The sequence below is a fragment of the Neoarius graeffei genome, chromosome 9 (assembly GCF_027579695.1).
Source record: "Neoarius graeffei isolate fNeoGra1 chromosome 9, fNeoGra1.pri, whole genome shotgun sequence".
Classification (NCBI taxonomy): Eukaryota; Metazoa; Chordata; class Actinopteri; order Siluriformes; family Ariidae; genus Neoarius; species Neoarius graeffei.
The window spans coordinates 42007636-42023415 of NC_083577.1; the positions used below are offsets into that span (position 1 = coordinate 42007636).

Sequence of the window (15780 nt, forward strand, 5' to 3'; positions counted from 1 at the left end):
GTGTGCAGGCAGTCTCTCTTGAAGACTAAATTAAACAATAATTATAAACTAATAAAATAAATGGCTCAGGCTTCATAGAAGAAAAAAAACAATTTGAACAGAATCTCACAGTATGATGCTGAAGCTGCCTAAACAATGGAAAATAAAATACCATTTTGGCAAAAATGTTGGCATCCATTCATTTCTTGTATTAAGTAAAAAATAATGTAAAGTGCACACAGTCCTTCACTGTAAACATAACACTTTCAGGAACAGAATTTAAGCCTATATAAAACCAGACCCTCCAGGATTTCGTGATGTTGCGATTTGCAACTTCAACACAAATTCAACCAATCCCCACGAATTCAGGTCGGTGTTGCAATTATATCCAATCACTGCAACTTTCCCGCAAATTTGACCAATCGTTGGCGTCGTCTTGAGGTGACGTCGACAAACTACCTTCCGCCTTACTTCCGTGTATTTGTTCAAGAGAAGCAGCATGTGCGAGTCAGTGTTTATATAGGCTTAAATTCTGTTCCTGAAAGTGTTATGTTTACAGTGAAGGACTGTGTGCATTTTACATTATTTTTTACTTAATACAAGAAATGAATGGATGCCAACATTTTTGCCAAAATGGTATTTTATTTTCCATTGTTTAGGCAGCTTCAGCATCATACTGTGAGATTCTGTTCAAATTGTTTTTTTTTTTCTTCTATGAAGCCTGAGCCATTTATTTTATTAGTTTATAATTATTGTTTAATTTAGTCTTCAGGAGAGACTGCCTGCACACAGTACTAGTATTAATAGTTTTTTTTTCTTACATGAAAGCTGAGGCATTTATATTATATTTTAAGGTAACTTCATGTTGTGCTGTGAGGTTCTATGCACTTTAACTTTTGAACCAACAGGTGCATTTGGACAAGTAAAGCCTATTTTTCTGCATTTTTGTAGTCTTGGTAATCTTTTATATTGGTAAAGTTGTTTATAGGACCATTTCTCAATGTCTTTTTTTTTAATCAATAGTTTTTCAGTAATAACTTAATATTTAACACATCACTCAATTTTAATCACAAAAAGAGAAAATCGCAACAATTCCTCGCAACTTTCACTTCCTCCCGCAATGTAATCGCAACAAAAACCTAGAAAACACCGCAACTTTCATCGCAATTTTTTGGAAACCCCCCCGCAATATCAGACATTTTAGCCCGCAACAATCACAAAAAAGGCCTCCGAAATCCTGGGGGGACTGATAAACACTGATTCGCACATGCTGCTTCTCTTGAACGGAAACACAGAAGTAAGCAGTGTTGCCAGATACTGCTGACGATTTCCAGCCCAAAATATGTTCAAAACCCGCCAAAATGCACTTGAAATCCCCCAACTGGGCGGGAAAACGCCCAATCTGGCAACACTGGAAGTAAGGCGAAGGTAGTTTGTCGACGTCACCTCAAGACGACGCCAACGATTGGTCAGATTTGCGGGAAAGTTACGGTGATTGGATATAATTGCAACACCGCCCTGAATTCGCGGGGATTGGTTGAATTTGCGTTGAAGTTGCAAATCGCAACATCGCGAAATCCTGGAGGGTCTGATAAGTGATCTGACAGTGACTGACACCATTGGTATAGAAATGCCACAGGAACAAAACGTGTTATTCCAGAATGTAAACTCTGCGCTCTGTTGACAGTAGTTATGGTGGAAAAGGACAGCAGTGAATATCTATTATATTACACCATTTTTTGGCAAAAACAGGTAATGTTACCGAGATTTTTTTTAAACACCATTCAGCCTGAAAAAAACGTGCTGCTTCTTGTACAATTATCTAGCCTGACAAATGGCCCGCTAATCGCGGCTCTCTCCCCCCAGCGGGGCCAGTTATAGCCCCAGAGTGGGAGACAAGCCGCTGGCAAACTCTCTTGCTGCCAAAACTCCCCGCCTGAAAGATCTGTTGTGTATTAGTTACGCTGTCCCTAGGTGTCACTTTGGTCACGTTTGGTGTCGCATGAGGCCATGAGGTTACGAGATGAAAACTAAAACATTTTAATTTGGCCCATGTTTTATCTCAGAATTCTACTACATTCTTAGCTTAACAAAACAAAAACTTACCCTTAATGTTGAACATGGACGCAATGATCGTTCCAGACTCATGTGGAGTTGTCTCAATCTTGTGATGACGGCGTAAATGTTTTGCTATGTTAGACATTCCACCGCTGCACTGAATGGTGGCATTACAGAGGTTGCACCTTGCGTTCTGGCCCCCTGAAAGCTTTGTTACGTGATCCCAGACCTTACTGGTCTTCCCACGTGGCATGACAAACAAATTCACTCCGCGGTCTTGAACTTACGCGCCAAAATTGCACAAAGCAACAAAGGCTGCCAATGCCAGCAAAGGAAAAATGGCTGACCTACTTTTGAGTCTTTTTGACCAATCAGAACGCTGGATCAGCCAAGCTCTCGCAGTGTCTCGTGAGACTGTGGCGAGAGGATCTCAAATCAAAGATGGCTCTGATTTCAAGTTTCAGCACGGCATTTTACATCTTTTCCAGTGCTAAATTTTCATCTTTTTGGTAGGATTTACGCATCTTCAGTCACAAAATAAACATATACTTGGTGTAAATTTATATCGGTACAGTACTGGTACGTCATGATCCGGTATTTTGGACCTGTACCGAATCGATTTTCACGGTACAGTACTGGTACGCAGCCCTCATGCAACCTAATGTTTTTGGAAGAAAACTGGAAAAAAAAATTCATAACTTCATGACTAAAAAAGTAAAACTGTAACGTGGCTGTGACAAACCAGACGCTCGTGGATTGTGAATGAACTCCAGGTTTTAATGAGCACAATGGAAAAAGACTATGTACAAAAGCCAGGCCAGGTCAATATCGAGAGATCCAAAACAGTAACGAGGGCTAGACAAATCGTGATCGGGAAACAGGCAAGAGTCCAAGAACCGGGAATCGGTAAACACGGGCAATCTAAACACAAGGGCTAGGGAAATCTAATTAGGCATGCAAATCTCTGCCTGCTTTTTAAAATTATACATAATGATGCACCACCACCTTTGAAACAATTTATTTCTTTGTGCTCAAACACGTACCACTAGATCAGTGTCGAGGGGGGAATGTAGTGTCCCACTACGAAAGACTGCATTTGGTAAATCATTTTTTTCTTTTGTAGCCACAAATCAGTGGAATAACCTCCCAACAGAATTAATATCCTGTACAAATTTTAAGTCTTTTTCACATTTGACAAAGAAATGGATATTATCAACTCAATTATGTACACATGGATAGAAAAGGATAGTTAGGGCATTTTATTGAATGGTATGTGTGTGTGTGTGGGGGGGGGATATGTAGATCTTGCACTTTTTAGCATAGACATATAAACATAGACGCCGCATTGAGCTGGTGGCCCCGTTGCTGGGATACGTCAGAGTGTCCGCCATATTGGATGTGGCAAATCTTCCCCGTAAACCAATGCAAGTAAATGGACTGAACTTCATAAAGCCCCTTTCTACAATAATATTTAACTCGATGCCTTTTATTTACCCATTAAGACACACATATATATTTGGGAAACAAACAGGCATCAAAACAACACGTATAACTTTTAATGTGATGGTTATAAATAGTGTGTGAAATACCCTGTACACTGCAAACTAGCGACAGATACGTGATAGATAGCTCAGGTAAGCTAATCAGTCAGCATACCGTAGCAAGCTACCAAAACCTGAGGCCACAATAACCAACCTACAAGACTGAATATGATAAATGATGGAAATTGTGGAAAAACTGGAAATAGTGAATGAAAATAAAAATGTACTGTTTTATTTATTGAGTCACCACACAGACCTACTCTCGTTGAATAAAGTGAGCTGAATGACCGCCAAACTGAGTTCGGCCAGGTTCTAACGTCATACCAAAACAAAATACATCACTGATTCCTTCACATTCAGAAAGGTTAAAAACGTTCATCATACGTTCAAAAACGTTCATCATAGTGTGGCACTGTATTATCTAATTCTCACTGCTTATAACTATACACCTACCCGGTGGAGATGAGCTGGGAAACTGAAGACTGAAGGAACAGCTCCCTCTCTGATCCTGACTGTCTGACCTGTTCTGTCAAAATCCTTTGTATTAGCCACAAAGGCAGAAAAATCTGTTCGTAAAATTACATTATAATGACCAAATACAATGAAAAGTATTTTTCCAGTCTCACCTGTGAAAGGTAATCCCATGTGATCTCGTTTGGACGGTAAACCTGTTGGTACAGTTAAACGCAGCACATGAATGAGGCAGACCCTTTTCACGTGACGTCACGACAAACGCGGCTGCCATTTTGGACATGAACTACCAGTAGTCTACCACAGCCAACAACGAGGAATGACGGCGAAGCATCGAAAGGAATATAGCCATCAAAGAAAGTTTTTACTTTCAGCAAGACTTCCATCATGCCATTATATTGTTGTGCACCTGGATGTAGTAACCATCAACACACAAGGCAAGATTTATCATTTTATCGGATCCCGACAGATGCTGACCGACGGAGAAGATGGATGGTCTCTAAAATATTGGCAAAATGATGTTTATTGACATAGCAATCGTGTGTAACGGGAAGCATTTGCATATCCGAAGTGTTGTGTTTACATCAAAGATAAAATAAACCGATATGACAACGACTGCTGCTGCCAGGTTGGGGACACAAACTAGTAGAAAGGAAGTGTGCCAACAGTGCCAACAGACTTCTTTTGTGGTCGATTCTGCTTTAAGGTAAGATGCATTTAATTATTCGTCTGCTGTGGGTTTGGAATCGGTAGCCTGACCGATTCGTTCATGTTTGTGGTGCCATTTGTTTGTTGACGCGTGTTGAAATGGAAGGTTGGTTGTTGACATGATTTCCAGTGATGCTTTGGTGCTGCTGTGGATCAGATGTGTTGAGTAGCCTGACTGTTTTTTTTTTTCTTGCGTGTGGTATCATTGTTGACGTGAGGTTGTTTTTTGAACATGCCAATGCGGACACGATTTCCCCTGATAAGTTATGACTTCAGACGCGATGCTTGTGTGGAGGTGTGGAGTCCGCGTGATATGTGCGTAAGATAGGCTTCTCATGTGTTTGGAGATCCGCGCTCTGAGACAAGCGCAAGCACCCCCCAAGGGAAAAAAAGGGACCCCCCGAAATTATCGGCATAGTTCGAACACTGGATTGGAGAAAGTAATGGCAAATAGTGAGTGCACAAACCATAGAAGGTAAACTGTACACAGCGCCAGGGCAGTGTGATGGTATGTCTACTTTTAGATTGTGTTAGCTTATCAGTGAACACACTCGTCACTCGACGAGTTTCACGTCTTTACGACGGATACTTAAATGTGTGTTAGGTATTATTGTTGCAGTCTAAGCAGTCATTGTAGCAGCTAGATGAGCGAGAACCAAAAGGGTCTGTGCCATAAACCGTTATTTCTTCATGTCCAAAATGGCGGTCGCATTTACGAAGGTCACGTGAGTGAAAAGGGTCTTAGAGACGGTTGAAGAATCTCCACTTTGCCACATCCAATATGGCGGCGAGGATGACGTATGATTCTACGCAGAAGGCGGCGTCTATGTTTATATGTCTATGCTTTTTAGTGTGTTTGTGGGTCTGTGGGGATTGTGAGGGATGAGAGAGTCCTGTGTGTGTGGGGAGGTAAAACTTATACTCTATGTAAAGAGGGGGTAGTGGGATGGGATAATGCATATTTGCACTGGCTTACACATTCCTTTGCACATTTCGCTTAACTTATGGTGTGTGATTGTGAAAAATGATGCTGCTATGTATGCTTTATGAGGCTATCCACTTCTATTCTACTGGTCTAAATCACTACAAATTGCTCTAATGACAGATTTGGTGACATTTCCTGTACATTTTATTCATCTTTTTTATCCACCTGCCAAAGGGACTACAGGCGGAAATTAGCATGTACTGCTATAACCTGGGACAGACACCTGTCCTTACCACAAGGATAATGTTTAATTTGTACACTGTCCCTTTTAAAAATAAAATAAACTTTAAATTGTAATCAGGAAACAGGTGAGGATCGAAAAACCAGGAAGCAAGAGAAACGGGCAAACAAACACAAAGGCTAGGAGAAACGGGGGAAAACGGAAGGCAAAAAGGGTCATACACAAGAACGCAATCAGAATAATACCACTGTATTCTCGAAGTCGGACATCCGGGTCACTGGTCATGTGACTTCCATGACAACCCAGCCGCCATATTGGTTTAGGTGAAAGGAAGGGAGAAGCCTGTTTGTGTATTGTAGCAATTTAGTTCAAATTTGAGAGTTTTTTAATGCTATTAGCATGCCTAAAGGGTGTTGTGTAGCAGGCTGTACAGCCAATTCAATAAAAAATGAAGGTTTAAAGTTTCATATGATACCATTATCGGGTGAAAGGAGAGAAAAATGGTTGAGGGCTGTAAACAGGTGTGAAGTGAGAGCTAATGGATCTGTTAACTATGGGAAGTTATGGGAACCCAAATCTAACTATACATATGTATGTGGTCGTCATTTCATCAATGGTAAGTGACGAAAAGAATTTATAATAGACATGAGTTTTTAGTGATAGTAACAGCTCTGTTATTGTATGAGTTAATTGCCGACAAATGAGCAGCAATAGGTGAATTTGCCACAATAAACATTCTGAAAACTTGCTGACGCTTCATAATATAAATCTGTCTGCAAAAACCCATAAGTCACCATTGTTTTGACACCTGTCCCACCCACCCTTGCTTGTACGGACATAACTCCAGTCCAACAACACTCAGTGCGTTTACATGCACATCCAAATCGAGCTGCTGTCGGTAATCGAGCAAAGGGTCCCAGCAGGGGTGCCAGAGAAATCCAATCCTACATGTACACAAGGAAATCGAGCTATTGTGTGAGGTACATTGTGCACCCAAGCCACAGGTGGCGCTACACGCCCCATCGTGTTGGTACACTTCCGGTTGTCGTCATGAAGAAGAGCTATTCAAGAGTATAAACAAAGTTATCAGTTCCGTGTTCACAAGTTCCGTGCTCAAGCTGTTAGGCTTGCTCTAACAGACTGTATGGCTACAAACTGTCCTGCGCAGACCACTGTTTTGTAAGACAACTTATTTTGCACAATTGTATATTTTTCTAAAGTCCATTTTTTGCTTACAAAAAAATATTTTTTTTTGCTTACAATTTAACGTATGTCTTAATAAACACAAAAAGTTCAATTATTTTGTTTTTATTGACATTCTTCAGATGTTGGACATATATATACACACACACAAATACAATGACTTGTTTATGTACACAATTCACAGCTATGCAACAGCTGTACAGATGTATTTGGTGATACAGTAAGTGAGCTAAATTTTAACAGTGCAAACAATGTCACAAAAAGAAAAGATTCATGCCGTTGTCATGATTTGTTGTCATGCCGACCGAGGCTGTTGTGTTTCCCGCTTGTGGTCTCGTCACTCGTCACTTCCGGAAGGGGCAGTGCTGAAGTAAGTAGATCGACTCCGTAGCTCGATAGGGTTTACATGCACTAAGTAGCTCGGCAGAAATCGCATAATCTAGGTCGTGTAGCTCGATTCCAAGAAATCAAGTTCGGTTCAATTTCAGCCGAATTAAGGTGTATACATGGCATTTTGAACTTCGATTTCAGTCAAGCAACAGCAGAAATTCGATTCTCTCTATGTGCATGTAAACGCACTGACTGATTTTCAATTTATAACGAGCTAGATACTCAGCAGCTAAACTATCTTGATACTGGTAGGACATTCTACGAGTATATTAAGCTAGAACTAACAAAATCTTACTAAAACACTGAACACTAACAAAGTTGGGTAAAACATGTTTTCACCTAGTCAAATATGGCGCCTGTTGTCATGTGTTCGTGATGTCACGCCGACTACGAGAATAAATACAGACATAAACAAAAAGGTACAGGTGATGGTGATTAGAAGTCGGCGGAGCCACTCCTAGGAAGTAGCTCCGGGTTGGCTGACGGAGTGCACGTGGTAGTGACTGGCGTGTGAGGGGGATTGTGGGAAGTGGAGTCCTGAGTGTTGGATGAGCCCGGGACTGGGAGTGTGACAAAAACTCAGTAAAAATGTTGTTCACACCAGAAGGAAGAAGTATAAATTAGTTACTCGAAGGTGGAAGGATGCTGTTGCTGCTGATATATAAAATTAACAGTTATTCCATGAAATTGAGTCAAGCCATGTTTGATGAGATTGAGTGGAATAACTGTTTTATTCTATCCACATTCACTGGATTTTGAGAAATGATAAATAAAAACTTTGTACAAAATGTCCGACAAAAGTATTTCCGCTTAGAGTGTAAACAAACCGGCGAAATGACAGTAACAATTTGTGAAAAAATACTATCATAATAATTCTTGAAAAATAAAAAAGATACGTTCTTACAATCAAATACTTTCATTTCATATTTTGTTGCTTTTTTGGGGGGGGTTTGTTTTCGAGTAGAGTTTTTATTTCATCCTTGGTTGGTTCAGGAACACGCTCCGCCATTTTATTCTTCCTTCAGGTTTTTTTCGCAGTTGGCAAACCAACTTTAGGTGCATTACTGCCACCGACTGGGCTGGAGTGTGGATGGAGGGTGGGGTGGGAGAGAATAAACTATATTCTTTTAACTATTTTCATTTCTTTTAAATACTTGATAACAAGGTGACTTGATGCACTCCGCTGTTTTGTTTTTCTCTACTCATGGTATATGATCTGATATCCTAATAATAGAGTAGCCAATAAGAGCACATGATTGCTCATATCCAGTGAATGTGGATAGAATCTATTTATTTATTTATTTTCACAAGTTGACCCCAGCCCTGCTCTCAGACAGATGTCATGAGTGCTGGAGGTGAAGGTCTGGTACTGATCCAGACTTCTTATCACTGTCACTGACTGCTGAATGAGGGAGCCTGGGAGGACTGGGAGGCCAGTGGCAGTGTGCACTCAAGCCTGCTCTGTCCTCCTTGTGATTAATTGACTCTATTATGAAACAGCAGAGGATGATGGATCTGCTTCAATATGGCTCTCTTTGGACATCATTGAGAAATGGGTCAGGCTGCCCTGTCATGACCAGAAGTGTGTGTTTCAAGTGTTTTACAGTGTTATGCTTTGGAAAGATTTTAAGTTGTTTATTTCATCCATAGCCCAGTAATGATATCTTTCTGGATCAGGTATTTGAAGCTTTAGTACAGTATGCAGCTTTCCAAACATGTTTCTTTGCTTGGGGCAAATTAACGTACGTACAGTGGTGCTTGAAAGTTTGTGAACCTTTTAGAATTTTCTATATTTCTGCATAAATATGACCTAAAACATCATCAGATTTTCACACAAGTCCTAAAAGTAGATAAAGAGAACCCAGTTAAACAAATGAGACAAAAATATTATACTTGGTCATTTATTTATTGAGGAAAATGATCCAATATTACATATCTGTGAATGGCAAAAGTATGTGAACCTCTAGGATTAGCAGTTAATTTGAAGGTGAAATTAGAGTCAGGTGTTTTCAATCAATGGGATGACAATCAGGTGTGAGTGGGCACCCTGTTTTATTTAAAGAACAGGGATCTATCAAAGTCTGATCTTCACAATACATGTTTGTGGAAGTGTATCATGGCACGAACAAAGGAGATTTCTGAGGATCTCAGAAAAAGCGTTGTTGATGCTCATCAGCCTGGAAAAGGTTACAAAACCATCTCTAAAGAGTTTGGACTCCACCAATCCACAATGAGACAGATTGTGTACAAATGGAGGAAATTCAGGACCATTGTTACCCTCCCTAGGAGTGCTCGACCAACAAAGATCACTCCAAGAGCAAGGTGTGTAATAGCCGGCGAGGTCACAAAGGACCCCAGGGTAACTTCTAAGCAACTGAAGGCCTCTCTCACATTGGCTAATGTTAATGTTCATGAGCTGAACCATCAGGAGAACACTGAACAACAATGGTGTGCATGGCAGGTTGCAAGGAGAAAGCCACTGCTCTCCAAAAAGAACATTGCTGCTCATCCGCAGTTTGCTAAAGATCATGTGGACAAGCCAGAAGGCTATTGGAAAAATATTTTGTGGATGGATGAGACCAAAATAGAACTTTTTGGTTTAAATGAGAAGCATTATGTTTGGAGAAAGGAAAACACTGCATTCCAGCATAAGAACCTTATCCCATCTGTGAAACATGGTGGTGGTAGTAGTAGTATCATGGTTTGGGCCTGTTTTGCTGCATCTGGGCCAGGACGGCTTGCCGTCATTGATGGAACAATGAATTCTGTATTATACCAGCGAATTCTGAAGGAAAATGTCAGGACAGCTGTTCATGAACTGAATCTCAAGAGAAGGTGGGTCATGCAGCAAGACAACGACCCTAAGCACACAAGCCGTTCTACCAAAGAATTGTTAAAGAAGAATAAAGTTAATGTTTTGGAATGGCCAAGTCAAAGTCCTGACCTTAATCCAATCGAAATGTTTTGGAAGGACCTGAAGCGAGCAGTTCACGTGAGGAAACCCACCAACATCCCAGAGTTGAAGCTGTTCTGTACGGAGGAATGGGCTAAAATTCCTCCAAGCCGGTGTGCAGGACTGATCAACAGTTACCAGAAATGTTTAGTTGCAGTTATTGCTGCACAAGGGGGTCACACCAGATACTGAAAGCAAAGGTTCACATACTTTTGCCACTCACAGATATGTAATATTGGATCATTTTCCTCAATAAATAAATGACCAAGTATAATATTTTTGGCTCATTTGTTTAACTGGGTTCTCTTTATCTACTTTTAGGACTTGTGTGAAAATCTGATGATGTTTTAGGTCATATTTATGCAGAAATATAGAAAATTCTAAAGGGTTCACAAACTTTCAAGCGCCACTGTATCAATGAGTGATGAAATTATCGTCACGTGAATGAACCTTTGCAATTAATTTTATAATGCTGCTTTCAACGTGAATTTGTTCATCTACAGCAGCTGCATTTCAGTCCCTGCGTTTTGTGTTGCCAAAACTACAACTAGGACAAAAACACACACTTAATCACAGTTTCTTGGAGCAAAATGAATTGGTGTTAAGAATGGTCCTCAGAGCCCTTGTTCTGTTCCAAATAACCAAAACAGGACTTTCTCTCTGTGTATCTGCAGCACCTGATGCGCTCGTCTATGTTCCACATGTTCATCCTGAGTATGGTGGCTGTGGATGTGATTGTGGCCTCCAGCAACTATTACAAGGGCAAGAACCATAAAAAGGACTATGATGAGTTCTACCTGGCTGAGGTAAGCCATCAAGCAGTCAATCTTCTCTACCGGATAATCCATTTGAGTAAATATTAAGAATAATGATAATATATCGAAGTATGTCATGTCATAAACATGTTTGCTTCAGTGTTGCGTTTGGTACATCTCCACATCCTTTATTTATGTATTAAATTTTACAGCTTACCAGTCTTCACTGCATTCTACTGCCTTAAACCCAGAGATTAAATCAACTGTGGAGTAACAGTGTGGGTGTAAACAGCCCGTAGGCGCACTCTAGTCCTGGGAATGGCTCTGAGCATGCGTACAAGTGTGTGCGTGTGTGTGTGTGTGTGTTTATGGGCACGTGTGCTGTCTGTCACGTTCTGACTGTGCCATCAGTATGCAGGTGGCACAGTGGGGAACAAAGACAGATAGAGGAGTGTGGCCGCCCGCCCACTCCCAGCTGAAAGGCAGAGATAAGGAGAGGAAAAGCATGAGGCATACTCATTACCCAGTTCCCAATCCATCTTGCTATTAATCCAGTTCACCTTTTCATTTAGATCTGGATTTCTTTAAAGGTGCTAGCTAATTTGGTCTGTTGTTCTGTTGTAATATCTTTTATATGTGAGGCGGTCTGGGAAACCCATCGGATGTCACTGTGGCTGGATTCTGGAAAACTGGCAGTAAAACTACATTGCTATCTCTACTTTCATATAAGAGTCATTCTATAATTTGGGATACATTTGATGTCCATTAATAATAATTAGATTTATTCAAACTATTTTCTTCAAAAACATCATATTTGACCTATTCATGGAAAGTTTGTTAATTAACAGTTATTCCACGAAATCAAGTCATACATGAGCTGATAGTCAACGAGGTGCATAGCACCAAGTCGGCTATAAGTCATGTACTACGAGATTGAGTGGAATGACTGTTTTATTCTATCTGCATTCACTGGATTTTGAGAAACAGAGCATTTTTATTTTTTGCAAATTCGATGTCTGACAAAATCATTTCCACTTAGAATGTAAACAAACTGGCGAAATGACAGTAGCAGTTTGTGAAAAATAATATATATGATTATATATTAAATAACATTTAATATATTTTTATATATGTGGCACAGTGATGTAGTGGTTAACACTGTCACTTCACAGCAAGAAGGTCCTGGGCTTGAGTCCAGTGGCCGACGAGGACCTTATTGTGTGGAGTTTGCATGTTCTCCCCGTGTCCATGTGGGTTTCCTCTGGGTGCCCCCACAGTCCAAAGACATGCAGGTTAGGCTATAGGGATGGCGAAAACTAAAAAAAATCTTGACCGACCACCGAGCCTCATTAGCCGGTTAAAGTCGGTTAACCTATGAGTTTAAACAGGGATGCAAACGGCGCGCCTTTTGGCGGATGCCGCCTTTTTCATGGCTGAATCGTGCAGATCCGATTTTTTTTGGGGGGGGGGCGTTGGAGTGTCTGAATAATTTCATCAGAGTAAATTCTGTATTAAAATTACTAGATAAGCAAATGCTGTTACAGTCCATGAAACATAGGAAGTATGAGAAGAAAACAGTAAATCAGAAAGCTGCGCACGTTTTCGCGGAAGCTGCGCAAATGTGCGCAGCTTTCTGATTTACTGTTTTCTTCTCATACTTCCTATGTTTCATGGACTGTAACAGCATTTGCTTATTTAGTAATTTTAATACAGAATTTACTCTGATGAAATTATTTAGACACTCCAACGCCCCCCCTAAAAAAAAATCGGATCTGCACAATTCAGCCATGAAAAAGGCGGCATCCGCGCCTTTAGTTTGTGTGGAGAGATATGATCTGCAATAACATGCATTGTTGGCTACAGACCGAAACATACTTTCAGAATGCACTGGCCAAGGCAGGACTAAACTCGATGTGCCTTCTAATAATAATTAAAAAAAATATATAGTAATTTGTAAGCTAAAAAGGCTGTGTCTACACTTTTTTTCTTTCGCCGAGTGGCAGCTGTGTTCAACTGGGGCGGGAGGGCGGGACATGACTGAATGGGTATTTCTGATTTGTCAGCTGTCGTCCTTACACCGCATGGCATGCCCCAAGCGTTTACAACACAGAATTCCAGGTTCTCCGCTCCAAAATCGGCAGCTTCAAAATGATTGATTTTTTTTTTTTTAACTGACAACCAAAAAAAAAATTAACCGGTTGACGTTGATTCGGTCAAACGGTCATCGGTTAACATCCCTATTAGGCTAACTGGTGACTCTAAATTGACCGTAGGTGTGAATGTTTTTTGTCTCTGTGTCATCCCTGCGATGACCTGGCGACTTGTCCAGGGTGTACCCCGCCTCTCACCCATAGTCAGCTGGGATAGGCTCCAGCTTGCCTGCGACCCTGCACAGGATAAGTGGTTACGGATAATGGATGGATGGCTGGAAAGCACATTGTCAATGAACATGTTACATACAGTGTTATGGTTTACCAGTTTCTTAAATTATTTAATTCAATTATATGTTCAAATTTAATGTTAACCTGTTCAAGAAAAAGACGTCATTATGGGCCGAAACAGCAAAATTGTCAACTATGTTACCGGTCAACTACAACATCAGTCATGATTATCACCTCATTATTGTTATCAGTCTATGTAGTATGTCACAACACACATTATACATATGGGCACACTTTCCCTTTTCCCTCAACACATTTTTTAACAAAATCCAGTTGTTTTAAATTCAGAAGCGGAGAAACAGCAGAGATACAGGGCTCATCGGGCTGCTGCGAGAAGTGCAGCATATTTAGAGAAGCAGAGAGAGGCATGGCATAAACTGTGTTACATATGTTGTTAACTATCCTTTAAAGTATACTGTACATCTACACAGGTTGGAGTTTTGCATGACATCTCTTGAAACTATCAAAATGACCCGTGCCGAGTTTCCCAAAAGCATTGTAGCACAAAGATCATTGTTAAATGATAGGGCGAGCAGCACAATGAACACTCTCTCTCCTAATTAAGATGCTCTTGGTGTTAAGAGGCTTTTGGAAAACCCACCACTGTATGGCAGTCTTATAATTTAAAAAAAAAAACCTTCCTGTCCTTAATGACAGTGCTGAACATATCATATGCATATTCAAAAGCATAATCACTTCTTAAAAGTATTTTTAAATCATCATTGAATATATGGCAGAATAGACTCCAGAGCTATTAAAATTGTATTTTAATTGAAGTACAGGATTTAATCAAATGACGGTCATGATATCCAGCTTATCTTTTCTCTTAAAAAAAAAAGTAATTAACGGCTATGGTACACTGACGGAAAATAACAACTCGAACCACTGATTGTTCTATTGAGAAAGAACATTGTTTTTGTAATTTTTTTGTTGATATGAAATGTACCCGGGCAGCACGGTGGTGTAGTGGTTAGCACTGTCGGCTCACAGCAAGAAGGTCCTGGGTTTGAGCCCAGCAGCCGGCGAGGGCCTTTCTGTGTGGAGTTTGCATGTTCTCCCCGTGTCCGCGTGGGTTTCCTCCGGGTGCTCTGGTTTCCCCCACAGTCCAAAGACATGCAGGTTAGTAGCCTGGCAAGCCAGACTAAATGTGAATATTTAGTCTGGCCTCGATCCGTAGACATTTCCGAAGGGGGTGGGAGGAACAAACCGCTGTCTTTCAAACTGTCTCTGTGCGTATAGGCCAACGCTCTGACCAATCAGCGCAACAGTGACTGTGACGTAGTCAGAGCGACAGAAAGCAGTGGGGGAGACCTTGAAATTAAATAATCTTTCAAAATGCGTATTAATTAATAAACAGGTTCTAGATATTAAGAAGTTTGGAGATAATGACCACAAGTTTGGAGTCTGTACCACATACACATTTTTTTCCAAGTGTTTTTCAAGGGTTTGCTTAAACTGCTTTTGAGAGTTTTTATTTAGTGGTGTTTGGTGAAATAATTTCCCTTAAATTTAAAATAACGGGAAAATAAGAAACAATCAAAAAGTAATGTTTCAAAGCTGTTTATTAATTCTTCGTACTGCACAAACTAGCCCCATCCTTTTGGCTACGAGCGGAGCCAGCTGGTAGATCAGACTTTTGCCATAGCCGGTCGGCAAAACAGTGAAAACGTCCTTCTTGAAAAGGAATGAGCGGAGAGCCTCTTCCTGCTCATGTTTCAACGAAAACTCCAAGTCTAATTCTTCTAAAACTGATTCCAAAGCGGAGTCAAACGCGCGCTGTTCACTAGCCGTAGCCATCTTTCCTGCTGTGCTTTCTCCAGCGTCGCGCAGCTTTGTCGTCACTCCTGCAAAAGCCCGCCCAAAGAATCCAAACAAAAACCTCGCGTTGTGATTGGCGGGCACGATTTGATGCCCGGGGTGTTTTTGTTTATGTGGTGCGAGGCTAGACCCACTCGCTAGGCAAAAATATTTTTGGCCGCTAGGCGGGTGGGTCTAGTTTACTAGGCTAGCAGGTTAGGTTAACTGGTGACTCTAAATTGAGCGTAGGTGTGAATGTGAGTGTGAATGGTTGTCTGTGTCTATGTGTCAGCCCTGTGATGACCTGGCGACTTGTCC

The 15780-nt window shown here is 40.8% G+C and overlaps 1 protein-coding gene across 5 annotated transcripts in view; it reads left to right on the plus strand.

Annotated features, from left to right (window-relative positions):
• Positions 1–15780, plus strand: part of nalcn (sodium leak channel, non-selective) — a 214278-nt gene that overhangs the window by 78014 nt on the left and 120484 nt on the right. For all 5 annotated transcript variants that reach the window (XM_060929521.1, XM_060929523.1, XM_060929524.1 and 2 more), the window contains one exon: positions 11144–11275. In XM_060929521.1, the coding sequence (XP_060785504.1) occupies positions 11144–11275 (132 nt within the window). The remainder of the gene's footprint in view (positions 1–11143; positions 11276–15780) is intronic.